The 12,993-nt window shown below is 39.8% G+C and overlaps 1 protein-coding gene across 7 annotated transcripts in view; it reads right to left on the reverse strand.

Moving 5' to 3' along the window:
- The window catches only part of herc1 (HECT and RLD domain containing E3 ubiquitin protein ligase family member 1), a 40,670-nt gene that overhangs the window by 3,829 nt on the left and 23,848 nt on the right, over positions 1–12,993 (reverse strand). For 4 of the 7 annotated variants that reach the window (XM_043244996.1, XM_043244995.1, XM_043244991.1 and 1 more), the window contains exons 41-70: positions 12,799–12,915; positions 12,494–12,701; positions 12,279–12,400; positions 11,295–11,524; positions 10,685–10,953; positions 9,818–9,870; positions 9,453–9,653; positions 9,175–9,349; positions 8,652–8,919; positions 8,335–8,548; positions 7,755–8,011; positions 7,542–7,669; positions 7,326–7,462; positions 6,538–6,738; positions 6,319–6,449; positions 5,952–6,157; positions 5,169–5,289; positions 4,918–5,064; positions 4,710–4,811; positions 4,109–4,282; positions 3,702–4,019; positions 3,546–3,611; positions 3,309–3,434; positions 2,927–3,065; positions 2,654–2,835; positions 2,389–2,544; positions 1,282–1,404; positions 1,079–1,181; positions 803–972; positions 544–682 (exon numbers count right to left, since the gene is read on the reverse strand). In XM_043244996.1, coding sequence (XP_043100931.1) covers positions 544–682; positions 803–972; positions 1,079–1,181; positions 1,282–1,404; positions 2,389–2,544; positions 2,654–2,835; positions 2,927–3,065; positions 3,309–3,434; positions 3,546–3,611; positions 3,702–4,019; positions 4,109–4,282; positions 4,710–4,811; positions 4,918–5,064; positions 5,169–5,289; positions 5,952–6,157; positions 6,319–6,449; positions 6,538–6,738; positions 7,326–7,462; positions 7,542–7,669; positions 7,755–8,011; positions 8,335–8,548; positions 8,652–8,919; positions 9,175–9,349; positions 9,453–9,653; positions 9,818–9,870; positions 10,685–10,953; positions 11,295–11,524; positions 12,279–12,400; positions 12,494–12,701; positions 12,799–12,915 — 4,983 coding nt within the window. The remainder of the gene's footprint in view (positions 1–543; positions 683–802; positions 973–1,078; positions 1,182–1,281; positions 1,405–2,388; positions 2,545–2,653; positions 2,836–2,926; positions 3,066–3,308; positions 3,435–3,545; positions 3,612–3,701; positions 4,020–4,108; positions 4,283–4,709; positions 4,812–4,917; positions 5,065–5,168; positions 5,290–5,951; positions 6,158–6,318; positions 6,450–6,537; positions 6,739–7,325; positions 7,463–7,541; positions 7,670–7,754; positions 8,012–8,334; positions 8,549–8,651; positions 8,920–9,174; positions 9,350–9,452; positions 9,654–9,817; positions 9,871–10,684; positions 10,954–11,294; positions 11,525–12,278; positions 12,401–12,493; positions 12,702–12,798; positions 12,916–12,993) is intronic. The other 3 variants (XM_043244994.1, XM_043244993.1, XM_043244997.1) reach the window with 3 other exon arrangements.

Genomic DNA, 12,993 nt, shown 5'->3' on the forward strand with positions numbered 1-12,993 from the left:
AAGACTTTTCATCATTTAAAACTTTCTATGGGCTTATTACAGCTATATCTAAGACTAAAACCCAGAAAATAAAAGGCATTATAAAATAAAATCATGACATTACCTTCCCAAAATTCATAGAATTTAATGAAACATTTTACTCAAATAACTATATATATATATATATATATATATATATATATATATATATATATATATATATATATATATAAATACACACACACACACACACACACTTATATTATATATATCACATTACCATCACAAATACATACGCATTCTATTTCTAAATTCCCTTTTTATTACTTATAATATATAATATATTTTATCATCATCATCTTTGCAATAATTCCTCATCCTTTATTTTGCATAAATGAAAACCTTTACATTTCAGAGTGTAGTTCCTCATTAAAGATTTTGTTGAAATCTCTTAAATTATACAACTAAGCATAATACTGGATAATAATTATATTCTTTAAATAATATTAAATTACTATAGCAACAGAAGACAGCTCTAAGTAGCCAGTGTGTATGTGTCTGTACCTGGGGCACGTGGTGGCACAGGCGGTGCGGTCCATGCTGCGCTGTGGCAGCGGCCTGCAGATATCTGCTGGATGTTTTTGCCTTGTAAAGCACTGATGAGGGTCGGCTCTCTGACATGGTTGGTGTGTCCCAAACCCAGCTAATAAACAATACAATAACACAAACTGATAAATGTCTATGCTACTATTTAGACAATGCATAAAATCATTGGAAAATAGGACACATAATTAGCTTATAAACCTCACTAATAATCACACACCTGTCCCTCCGAGTTACTTCCCCAAGCATAAACATCTCCAGTTGATGAGAGTGCAAGCGTGTGTTCGGCCCCTACAGCCACATCCTCTATAAACACAGCCATTAAAGCAGGGACCTGCTGAGGCCGGTTATGATTTCGTGCTCGACCCTCCGGCAGGCCGATTAAGCGATCTGTCACGTTAAAACAAAAACAATGAAACAAAACCACTGGACTTGCATTAACATTCAGTAAACATCTGTAGAAGTACGAAGCTCCTCTTGAGTGCGGATGGCTTACCCTGCCCAAAGGTGTACACATTTCCATCTTTGGTTAGAGCAACAGAGAACTGGGTACCACACGCCACTTTCTTCATTCCAATTCCACACAATACATCCACTTTCTATAAAACGACAAGCCCACAGATTTATTATAGCGAAGACAAAGAGTTTTGTTAATGACGAGCGATGTTTAACTGCACACGAACGTGTCAGTAGTTGTACCTGTGGGGAGGATTTGGCTGTAGAGTTTCCCAGGCCCAGTTTGCCATAGTCTCCATCTCCAAATGCCCAGACGGTCATTCCATCAGCTGACACTGCCAAAGTATGATTCAGCCCACATGCAACCTACACACAACCACGTCACAGCAGATAAAAAGGGGATTCAAAAAAATCATTAAAAGGAACACTGCATTTTTTTGGAAATAGGCTCCCCCAGAGTTAAAAAGTTGAGTTTGACCATTTTTGAATCTATTCAGCCTATCTCCGGGTCTGGCGATAGCATTTTCAGCATAACTTAGCATAGATCACTGCCAATTAAACCAGTAGCATCGTGTTCAAAAATATTTTTCCGATTTAAAACTTGATTCTTCTGTTTTTATATTGTGTACTAAGACCTGATGAAAAATGACAAGTTGCTAAGCTATGCTAAAAGTGCTATCACCAGACCCACAGATCGGCTGAATGGAATCAAAAACTGTAAAAACTCAACCTAAAGTGTTACCTTAATGTGATATAATATCAAATATATAATATAAAATATAAAGTTACACTTTGTGTCCTCGTTACAGTGTAAGAACATTGTAAATACACGTACTGTACAATAAAGGGTTTAGTGGAAGGTTCAGGGTTAGCAACTAGTTATTGTAATTACTACAATAAATACAAAGTATGTACATGAGGAACAGGACTGTAAAATGTGCTACCATTATACATATAGTTAATAATATAATATAAAATTCAGTACATATATATATACATACACATATATATATATATATATATATATATATATATATATATATATATATATATATATATATATATATATATATATATATATATATACATATATATATATATATATATATATATATATATATATATATATATATATATATATATATATATATATATATATATATATACATATATATACATACATACATATATATATATATATATGTTAAAAATAAATGTATACAGTAGACACACACACACATTAGGTACACAAAAACTATTTTGCATGCGATTAATCATTTGGCAGCACTAATATACAAATAAATATAATTTCTAATGGAAATAAGTGGACTTTGAATTAGAGTTATTTACCTGGCCAACCTGGTGGCCCTCCAGTGCACTGACTCTCTCTGGTAACTTTTTGTTAGAGGTGTTTCCAAGTCCCAGCCTGCCGTAATCTCCATTACCAAAGGAGAAGAGCTTTCCATCTGCTGTCACCACCGCTGAGTGTTTAAATCCACACGACATCTGGACACAAACACATATTCTGATGAACTTACACAATCTTCATCATATTAACCTTCTATATCATATACACATCTGGGTGTGTTTAGGAGAGTGAGGCTGAATTTCTGACCTGCACCACTTCTTCTCCCTGCAGTGCCTCTATCTGCCGCGGCCTGCGCTGTCTGTCACTGTTACCGTGGCCCAGTTTTCCGTAATCTCCATCTCCCCAGCTGAATACCTCGCCGCTCTCCGTTAGAGCCATCGAATGGCCATCAGACCCACAGGACGTTACTAGCTGGGTCACCACAAAGCCTGCACGGACACACAACACTCTTACTGTTAACACTTTCAGGGAACAACTACACTGAATGTCCTTCAGAGCTTGGGTGTGACTGCAGCATGCCTTGAAGAGCAGATATGACAGTGAGGACATGCAGATCGTCTGAATTTCCTTGTCCAAGGCGACCGTAACTGCCCTCTCCACACGCTGACACTGTTCCATTAGCCTGGATCACAAACGTGCAGTTCTGCCCACAAACAACCTGACAATACAAAACATGTAGTTACTAAAACTCTTTCTATTTATTTATTTAATTTCTAAGATAGCATGTTGACAAAAAACAGCAAACGTAAAGGAATAGTTCACCCAAAAATGAAAAGGAAGATATTGAAGATATGAAGCATTTTCAGATTTGGATTTTTTTTTGTGGATTGCTTTTTTGCACAAATTAATAAAAAACTATCCCTTTAAGGAAATTTATGTGTGTTGTCATGAACTCTCATACCTGTTGAGCCTGAGAAAAAGAGGGAGCAAGAGTTGGCACCAGAATATTTCGCCCAGCCTCGGCGAGCTGCCCATGCCTTCCAGCGCCCCATAAAAACACATCACACTTCCCTCCAAGGTGCCAGTCCTTAAAAACATAAAAGTTAAAAACCTTTGAATATCTCTTCTGAATTTTACACAATTATATATAACATTTTCCAGTAAATATTTTTTTTCAAGTGCTTTTATTTGTTCTCGCCTCTGGTCTGGAAGTGGCCCATGACATGATCTGCTCATCCATCCCGGACACCCACTTGCTGTTGTCCTGTGTGCGATTTTTAAAAAGGCCATCACCATGAAGAGCACAGTTTTTCACCATCAAATCAGCAGGACATTTATCAGCTCTTTCTCTCACCATAAGCAGTGCCAGTTTGTCTTTGGCCACTGGCTCCAGGTCCGGGACGATGAAGGACTCGGGGAAGGTGTGTCCACGTGCGAGGGCTTCAGCTGTTTTGACTGTGGTGGAGAAGCAGTGAAGCCACGCCCACTCAGTGTTGGCCCAGGAGCCAGGGGAAGGTGTGGAGGAGGAGCTAGGCTCTGGAGGGCAGTGGGCCAGGTGAGGTGGGACAGGAGGGTGACACAGCAGGGCGTCCAGCTGCAGACCCACCGCCAGAGACGCCAGACACTGCATGTAAGGACTGTGCACGAGCTGCTCTCCGCACACCACATGAGGCTGAAACGCAAACAAACCAGCTATAACCTCAATGTTTTTTTTCATGTGCAATATTCTGAAATACTACCATAATTAGAAGTTGTGTGTACCTTCTCATAGGCATACTGCTCCTGAAGCATAATGGGAAGTCTCTCCAAGAAGGCTCTCATGCATGGAGCCATGTTTAGTCCCAAAACACCCTGCTTTTTTAGCGCCGCGCGGCAAGTTGCTAACACGTGGTTGTTTGCCATGGATTCTGCCGAGCTATTAACAACCAGCACATCCTGCAGAACAAATACATCTTTATTAAGTAACATCTTTTCTGGAAATCTTCTGCAGAAATGAACACAAATTGAAACATACATACTTAAAAGAAAATGCATGTTAATGTATTCAGAAGATATATATAAACTGCACCTTATTATGCTATTATGCTATTTTTCTTTCCCCTCTAATGAGTGTTTGAAGCAGATGCCAATGTCAATACTAAAGTCATGATTTTTGAAAATTAAATTTTAGCATCTAATAAAATAAATCTAATAATTTAAAATGAATGCACAAATAGATTTTATTTTTTACTTATTATGTAACCATAACTGCTTTGCTTAATAAAAAGTGGTTCGATAAAAATGTTAAAAAAGCATCTTTTTTGGTAATTCATAAATTTATCTAAACAAATAAAAATCAACTACAATTTAAGGATTGCTTTACCTTTGAGCGATTGGAGCAAACAGCTACACCTACGTCAGGAATCCAAACTGTGCTGTGAATCGCTCCAGATCCAGCAACTACCGTCTGCAGCACAGATCCATCCTGCACGTATAAACATACACAAGAGCGTATCATGAAAACACTTTGTTTGTTAGGATTGTAAGTTAGCCTGTATGCGTCCAAGTGCGCGTCCATGGTAGACACTAACCCTCAATGACCAGATGTTCAGAAGTCCACCAACCCCTCCAGACACAAGAGCAAGCCCATCTGCACTGAAGGCTACCGTCCGCACAGGAGTCATATGACCCTGCAGCTGGAACACACACACTGCTCCTTCACACCGCTGGGGGTCCAGCTGGACGGAGAAAACACACGTAAACACAAACACTAACTCATAGGGAAGTACAGATGGGAAAGCATTCAAGAGTTTTTAATTGTTTCTAGGTAAGGACACATTACCATCCTTTTGGATTTGGATTCTGATTCCCACCAGGCATCGGGGCAGGCAGTGCTGGACTGTGAGTATGATGAAGGGTCCTGCGGTACCGTCCACACAGATACCAGACCGCTCTGACAACAGCTGTGAGACAAAGATTTTCAGTGTTTTATTATGATCACATTCTTAATTTAGGTTAAGGACATACTTTACAATGCAGAGTTTTTAATGAAAATAGTAAAAATATAACTACACATTTATGAAGAAACAATTCAATTTAGATTTCGGTAACTGGAAAGGTCATGTAATTGTGCAGTGAATCAAATTTACGAAATATAAATCAATAACAGTAGCACTGATGATAAATTATATACCAGACAGTAATATATTGCAGATAGAGCCAGAACTTGAATTTGTAAATTTATTAACATTATTTGAACTATTGTTCAAATGACTGAGCAATGTAATATTTTTAGTTGTTTTTTTAAGAAATTGAAACATTTATTGAGCAAAGACACACTGAACTCAAAGACATTTACACTGTTATGCTAATCACTGTTTTACTAATTTATTATACATTAAATAATCTTATTGATTATTAATGATTATTAAAATAAACATTATTGTTTTTATAGCATCTCTTATTAAATAAATGCAGCCTGAAAAGCATAAGATATTTCTTTCAAAATCCGACCCCAGAATTTGGATGCTAGTATATTTCTGCTATATAGAATTTTTTCTAGTTAAATAAAGCACAGATGGAATCAGTTCTCTCATGTATTACAGTACTCTCAGCCTGGACGTACGTGGCAAACATGTTGAGGGGTTTAGGTCCCTGACCAGCCAGGCTGCACCAGGAAACAGCATTAACAACAGCAGGATGGGTGATGCTTTGCAGACAAGTCCAGCTTTGACCCAAACCTGTCCCCGACCATAAACGCACAATCTCCTCTTTAGCACAGCTTAGCAACACTTGCCCACCAGGAGCCCAGCGCAACGAACTGATGCTTTCCTGCAGTTGCAACAAACAAAGATTTTATTGTCAGTAAACCGATGAAGGTGTTAAATCACTTCTTCACACATGAAATATTACATACAAGAATGCATAAAAAGTACATCATCTTGTAGGCTTATGTATGTGAGTGTCAGTTTATGATGAATCATGACTCTAACCTTGTGGGCATCAATAACCACCACAGATCCTTTCTCTGAAGGCTCCTTAGATCCAATCAGAAGCTTTCCATCAGCATACCCAACTGCAAAGGGACGATCCTCACTGTACCACGCAATCTGCATCACAGCCACTGCAGAGAAGAGTGACACATATGGATACACACGTTAAAAAGTTTCCAAAAGTAGTCTTGTTTACAGTTTCTTAAAAACCGTCAGTACCATCTTTTCTGAAGCAGTGCTGGAGTTCAGTTCTCTGCATATCAGAATCATCAAGGACCTCGAGGAGTCCCAGTGTCCCATCCATGCGACCCACCAGCAGCAGCTCTCGAGGCTCCCCGCCCCACAGTGACCCTGCCTCCTCTTCTGGCCAAGCTAAAGACGACACCCAATGAGGCTGCAGGTCCAGTGATGCCTTCCCACCTTGAGTGCAAAAACACAACACGCACCAATATTCAAATATTTATAAGCCAATAATAATTTTTCATGTCATGACAGAAAAATCACTGTATATAATTTATTCCATTGTCTAAATAAATTATAAAACACTGACAACTACTGTCAGTTGTTTCAACAGCTATATAATTATAATATGCAAATAATTATTACAAATATTAATAATAATACTAAACTCAAATCTTGGCTGACATCGACACTACTACTGCTGCTTTTTTAAAAAAAGAAACTAATATTTTTTAGTGCTGTCAAATTATTAATTACGATTAATTGCAGTCATAATAGTTTTTGTTTACATATATGTGTAATGTATATGTGTATATATATACACACACACATATACACAAACACACATACAGTATATATTTTGATAATATTTACATGCATATTATATTCTTACGCATTTATGTTCTTATTCTCATTTTATATTTTATATACGTACAATTTAACATATTTGAATGATTTCTGCAGGATCATGCAATGCTGAAGACTAAAACAGTGTAGAATAATGCCTGCCAAACTTTTGAACAGTATGGTGATAATGAGTGACTCACCATTGACCTGCCAGATGTTCACTATTTTTTCCATGGCAGCAGCCAAGTACTTCCCACTGACACTCCAAGCCACCGGAGCCAAGTTTGGATCGCCTGGAGACCCCAGATTACCCATGCACTCGTCCGAAGTGTCATCTCTGAAAACAAGGAAGATCATAAAGATCACATTTCAGTGGGTGAAGAAAAAGCCTAATTAGGCGAAAGAGTTTAACTCACCCTCTATTAAAGACACATGTCTGCTGCAGGGTATACAGGTTTTTGGTCACATTCCAAATGCGGACTGTCCCATCATTCCCGCTAGTTGCCAAAAGGCCTTTTTTACTACACCACCCACATGTGATCACCTAAAAGATACCAAATGATTCGGCTTCAGAAACCATCCAGCGCTGTTTAAATGCAGCAAAAACTCAGCACCGGGGGGAATCGTACCCTGCTCTGGTGGGCTTCGAGTCTGAAAGTTGACCACTTCCGCAGGTCTCCTGCCACGTCAGCGAAGGTCTGCGGGCGGCTCTGGTTGTCTCGGTCGTGAGCCGCCAGTGTGCGCACCAGCTGCTGCGCGGCCCATTGGCGGTGCTGCGACGAGAGCCGAGATGAGAGGCAGCACGCCGCCAGCGCATTTGCCAGCTCCAATGGGCCTACAGCAAGGGGGGCACAGGAGAGTTGGGCATAGAGAGGCGACATTAACCCTGCGACGACCGAGCAGAACAAAGCCAAGCCGCGAGCGAAATAAACATACATACACACAGATGGGTACACACACATACACACACACACAACGAGAAAAAAAATGAGAAATTAACATGGTGGTGATTGGTGGCAAAAGCTGTGGTTTTCAGGCTGCAACACAACAAAGCTTCATCTAACAACAGCTCTGCTGCTAAAACAAACAAATCAAATCAGATTTATGAGATTTAACTAAACAAAACAAAACAATAACAAAATATAAATGACTGATAAAACATGAACGAGTAAATAATGTGGCTGCATTGTCAGCTCGATATCAACTAACCTCTTTTTTCCAGTTCAGCCTTGTCATAGCCATGTCGAAGCCTGGCACCTTTATCAGCAAGCAGTGCCACCAGCGCCTGGGTCACCACGAAATTGGGCGACGTCACCAGTTTGTTTTCTTCTGCAACTCCCCTCAGGAAACTAGGCAAGAACTTCCTCTGAATCGGATCATCTACTGTGGTAAGATTCATTCCGGTGGCAGCTGATATCAGATTCTAGAGGAAAAGCAAGGCAAGGCAGGGTGAGACCAAAAAAGATGTAGTGGTTTTTTTGGTAGTCTCTATTTACAAGCTTTTTAAGTTTTTTTCATTTGAATACCTGAGTGCAGAGCTGGACTAGGAGTTTGGCAGCACTGGGGCTGTTCGATGCCAGACAGCCAACGGCAGTACTGAGGTATGCCAAACAAGAAATGGGTTTGGTTGGCTTGCTAGCCCCTCGTGGGCGCTCAGAGGATCCAGGGCCTAGTGTAAGGCCTGTAGAAAGTCCAGCTCTACCTGCTGCAGCCAAACACATCAGACGTACCAGAGTCCTAATGTCTGTCAAGCCCAGAGACTCCAGTCCTGCTGCTAAACTGCAACTAGAGCCACTGAAAAGAAGAAATGAGTTAACAAAAACACATAGTTAATTGTAGAAAATATATATATTAATAAAAACAACAACAACAAAAAAGCCTACAAATATGTCGGTTTAGCATTTTAAATAAAGAACATAAGTTTGTATAAAGTGGAAATTAAAAATAATGAATTATTTCCTAAATACTTTAGGAATCATAGCTTAAAAAATAAAAACACTTTAATACTGCAATTAAATCGTAAACAGCAACCTCACTAAACACACTAACCTAACAGACAGCAGGGACAGCGCTCTCATGACCATTGTCCTGGCTAACAGGACTTGTGCAGCCGCAGTGACTCTTTTCAGAGCCACCAGACGATCAGCAGATGTCTGCAGACCTGCTGCCTGCTCCCCCAAAGACAAGCGACCTGATGAGCTCTTATCTACTGAGCTCTGGCAACCTGTAGACGCAGTTACATGGAGATACATATACAAAATATCTGTAAAAAGACATTATGCATTCACTGGCTGGGTCACACAGGCACATTGGTGTTATTATTTTACCTATCTGCAAGAGAGTCTCCTCCATGCTGTTGGTGGCGGTGACCATAGCAACAGAGGCACCGAGTGGGTCGGTGTCTGGAAAATGGACAGCCTCGGGGACGGGTCTGCGCTCACTAAGACCCAGCGGAGCAGAGAGCAACTCGAACTCCTCCTCACCAGTCAGACGCTCTGCATCATCTACATCCAACATGTCCCAGTCTTCTGCAGGACAAAACGTGCGTTCAGACACATTGACCAAATCACACTGTCTGCAGTGGCTGTTAATAATTATTGCAAACTTTACGCGCCTTTTTTGGTGCTTTTATTACATGCTGCATTATGTTTTTGTTTTATATGTGTGTTTTGCACATGGACACTTTTAATACCTTCATAAACGCTGTCTTGTTTTCCCAACAAGTCTGGTGCTTGACCTTTATACCTGAAAAATGGAGATCAGCGATTAATATGAATTCAACTATGTCAACACATGTATGCGACATCTCATTCTCACTAGGCTTGTGCCAATAGACAATAGTATTGTGTAACAATGACTGTCTGAGATATGGCCTGTGGATGAAGTGCCAAGATGATTATTAGTAATTTTATTATAAGGCTAGTACTAGTATCTAATCAATAACGGGGGTTATTTGTTCTATCATATTTGTATTTATGTGTTTTACAGTGTTAACCATTCACAAATGCTTCTGTTGATTTAATGAAAGAATTGGCCAATCAGAGGCATTCAGATGAGTCATCTCTAATACACCAGAGTTTTGTTGTTGAGCGCACGAGTTTGATTTCTGTTCTCTCAAATTCGCTCTTCATAAACAACCAAGTACAGATGTACGTGTGATGTAAATATAAGATATTTATTCAGTTATTTGTTACATTTCATAAACTCGCACTAGATTGAAGTCAGTGCTGACGTTCTTTGAATATAATATAAATGTTCCTTGCTCATTTTCTGTAGCTGCTGTTTAAATACCTGAGGAAATATAACCGTTATAATTAGTAACGTGCAAGGTTTCTATTAAATTATGCTAAATTAAAATTTGTGACATGACATCCATATGCTACTTGACGAGAAAAAAAAATATAATGTGTAATTAATAGACTACACTAACATTAGGGTTGCTTTTAGCCACAGTTAGTTCACTTTCCAGCTAATAACTAAACAAATTAGCGTGATAATATAGTGTGTCTGCGAACTATCAGGCTGACTATGGAGGATATCGCCCAACACTAATTCTCACCTCTCAGGCAGTGGTCCTTTGATCTTGCTCTTCATGTTAAGGTATTTTTCTCTGCAGCTGCCACAGAGCAAATAATAGGGATTTCCACTTCCACACTCCCCTCCAAACCAGCCGTCAACATAGGAGCCATTGCTGCGGTAACCCTGGCGATTGGCACTGCGACCACAGCCCGGGTGACTCTTCTTCATGTGCTGGTTGAAGCTGGACACGCTGACCCCGCACAGCTCACACACGACCACCTCATCACGGTCCTCCGTCTCACACACATGCTAACACACAGGCAAACGAGACAAAACCAGGCAACTGCGGTCAGTTTGGAGAGTATGCCGTACATGTATGAAGATTTAAAGCCGGTGGAACATGGATCAGGGCTGAAGCATCCCATTATGCATCTGCTGCTTTCATACTGTGCGGGCAAAACATGCACCACTGTTAGTGAGAGTGAGAGAGCTGCTGTGTCCAATATGAGGATGTGAGTGAGCAAACGTTATGTAAGTACAATATGCGTGTCTCTGAATGAGTGTGTAGGTGTGCGTTTGTGTGTACAGCCGTGCAGGGGTCAAAGGTGAGTAGTAAAGCAGCGGCAGCCCCAGGCTGCTGTCACACACACCCATGTTGGCCAGTCCAGTACCTCCGGGATCCACATTCCCAGAATGTCGGAATCAGATGCAAGCTCCTGGGTGAACATGGCCTCCATGGCTTCCTGATCCAATTCCAGCTCCAACTCTTCATCCAGATTGAAGTCATACAGCGCCCCGAGTGGCCCAGGCTCCTGCTGCAGTCCAGAACCTTCTCGACGTGCTTGAGTTCGATGTGCTTGTACGGAGCGGTACAATCCAGCTACACAAAAAAAAAAACACAAGGGGTCTGGAGTATTTATTGTGTTTTGATGATTCTTAAAATGGAATGTTACTAAATTGGTTAAGCTTGTTGACCCAACAGTTAGCGAAGCTGACGAGTTTAACTAGTTTTTTCCTTACTGTAAAAATATGTATATAAATAACTAAATAATAACTAATAACTAACATATGTGTTCAGGATTGTGTGAAAGGGACAATAATGTGTGTTTGATTAGGGATGGAACTAAACCCTGCAGAAAAGAAAGCTTTTGATTTTGAAAGAGCTCTCTTATGCTCACCAATACTGCATAAAAGTAGATATTTAAATATTGTGAAACATTATTACAATTTAAAATAAGTGGGTATATATATATATATATATATATATATATATATATATATATATATATATATATATATATATATATATATATATATATATATATATATATATATATATATATATATATATATATATATATTTATTGACAACAGAACTAAATATCTAGCAGTCAATATCCTTCAGAAACCATTTAAATATGTATATATTTGACGTTTAAGAAACATTTATTATTACCAATGAGGAAAACAGTTTGTGCTGCTTAACATTTTTTCAGAATTCTTTATTCTCCTCAGGGTCAGATTAACCTAAAACCAGCCTCATCATACAGGACTTCATTAAAAGCTAGCTGTTTAGATAATCCACTGACTAGTCGATATAGAAAACATAGATGTAACTCTAGAGATCCCTGTACCTGCTCGAGCTAATAATGTACGCGCAGCCAGGTCAAAGCGGTGTTTCCTGCTGGCTGCAGAGCGCCCTCTTGGAGTAGGGCCAGCAGAGGAAGAGCCCAAATCTTGATCAAGACCTTCAGGACTAGAAAGAGAAAGAACAGAACGATAAATAGGTTAAAAAAAATTAACTAGACACCGTTTTTTTACACTTATGCAACAACACAATATGTCATACCTCTCACTGAATCCCTCCTCCATCTCTGCAGCATCAGCATTGGGGATGTCACCCGGTGAGCGCAGGTAGCCCCTCTCTGTGCTCTTACCCCCTCCTGCCGCACCGGAGCAGGGGTCTGAGGCTTCATCAGAGTCTGCCGTGCCTGGGTGGTCAATCATCCACATCGCGAGCACAGTGATGTTTTGAGCATCTGCTTCACCACGTGCACCTACAGACCAACACACCACACACTCAGAAGGTCTGACAACATAAAACAGAAATTCTCAAATTGGAAATGACATTGTTATGAGAATGACTGTTTTTACCTGTCGCTTCCAAAGCTTTCATGATCTGTCTGAGCGAGAAACCCATTTCCAACAGCGGAACTGCTATGGCAGGAGGAGGTGGAGATGTGGAAAGACGACTGCTGGGGTCTGATAATGCTTGGAAGCAAATAAACAAACAAAATCAGCTACAACAAAATACAGGACTATGTATGTACAAAGATCTGTAAGACAGCC

This window comes from Puntigrus tetrazona, chromosome 7 (assembly GCF_018831695.1).
Source record: "Puntigrus tetrazona isolate hp1 chromosome 7, ASM1883169v1, whole genome shotgun sequence".
NCBI classification, from domain to species: domain Eukaryota; kingdom Metazoa; phylum Chordata; class Actinopteri; order Cypriniformes; family Cyprinidae; genus Puntigrus; species Puntigrus tetrazona.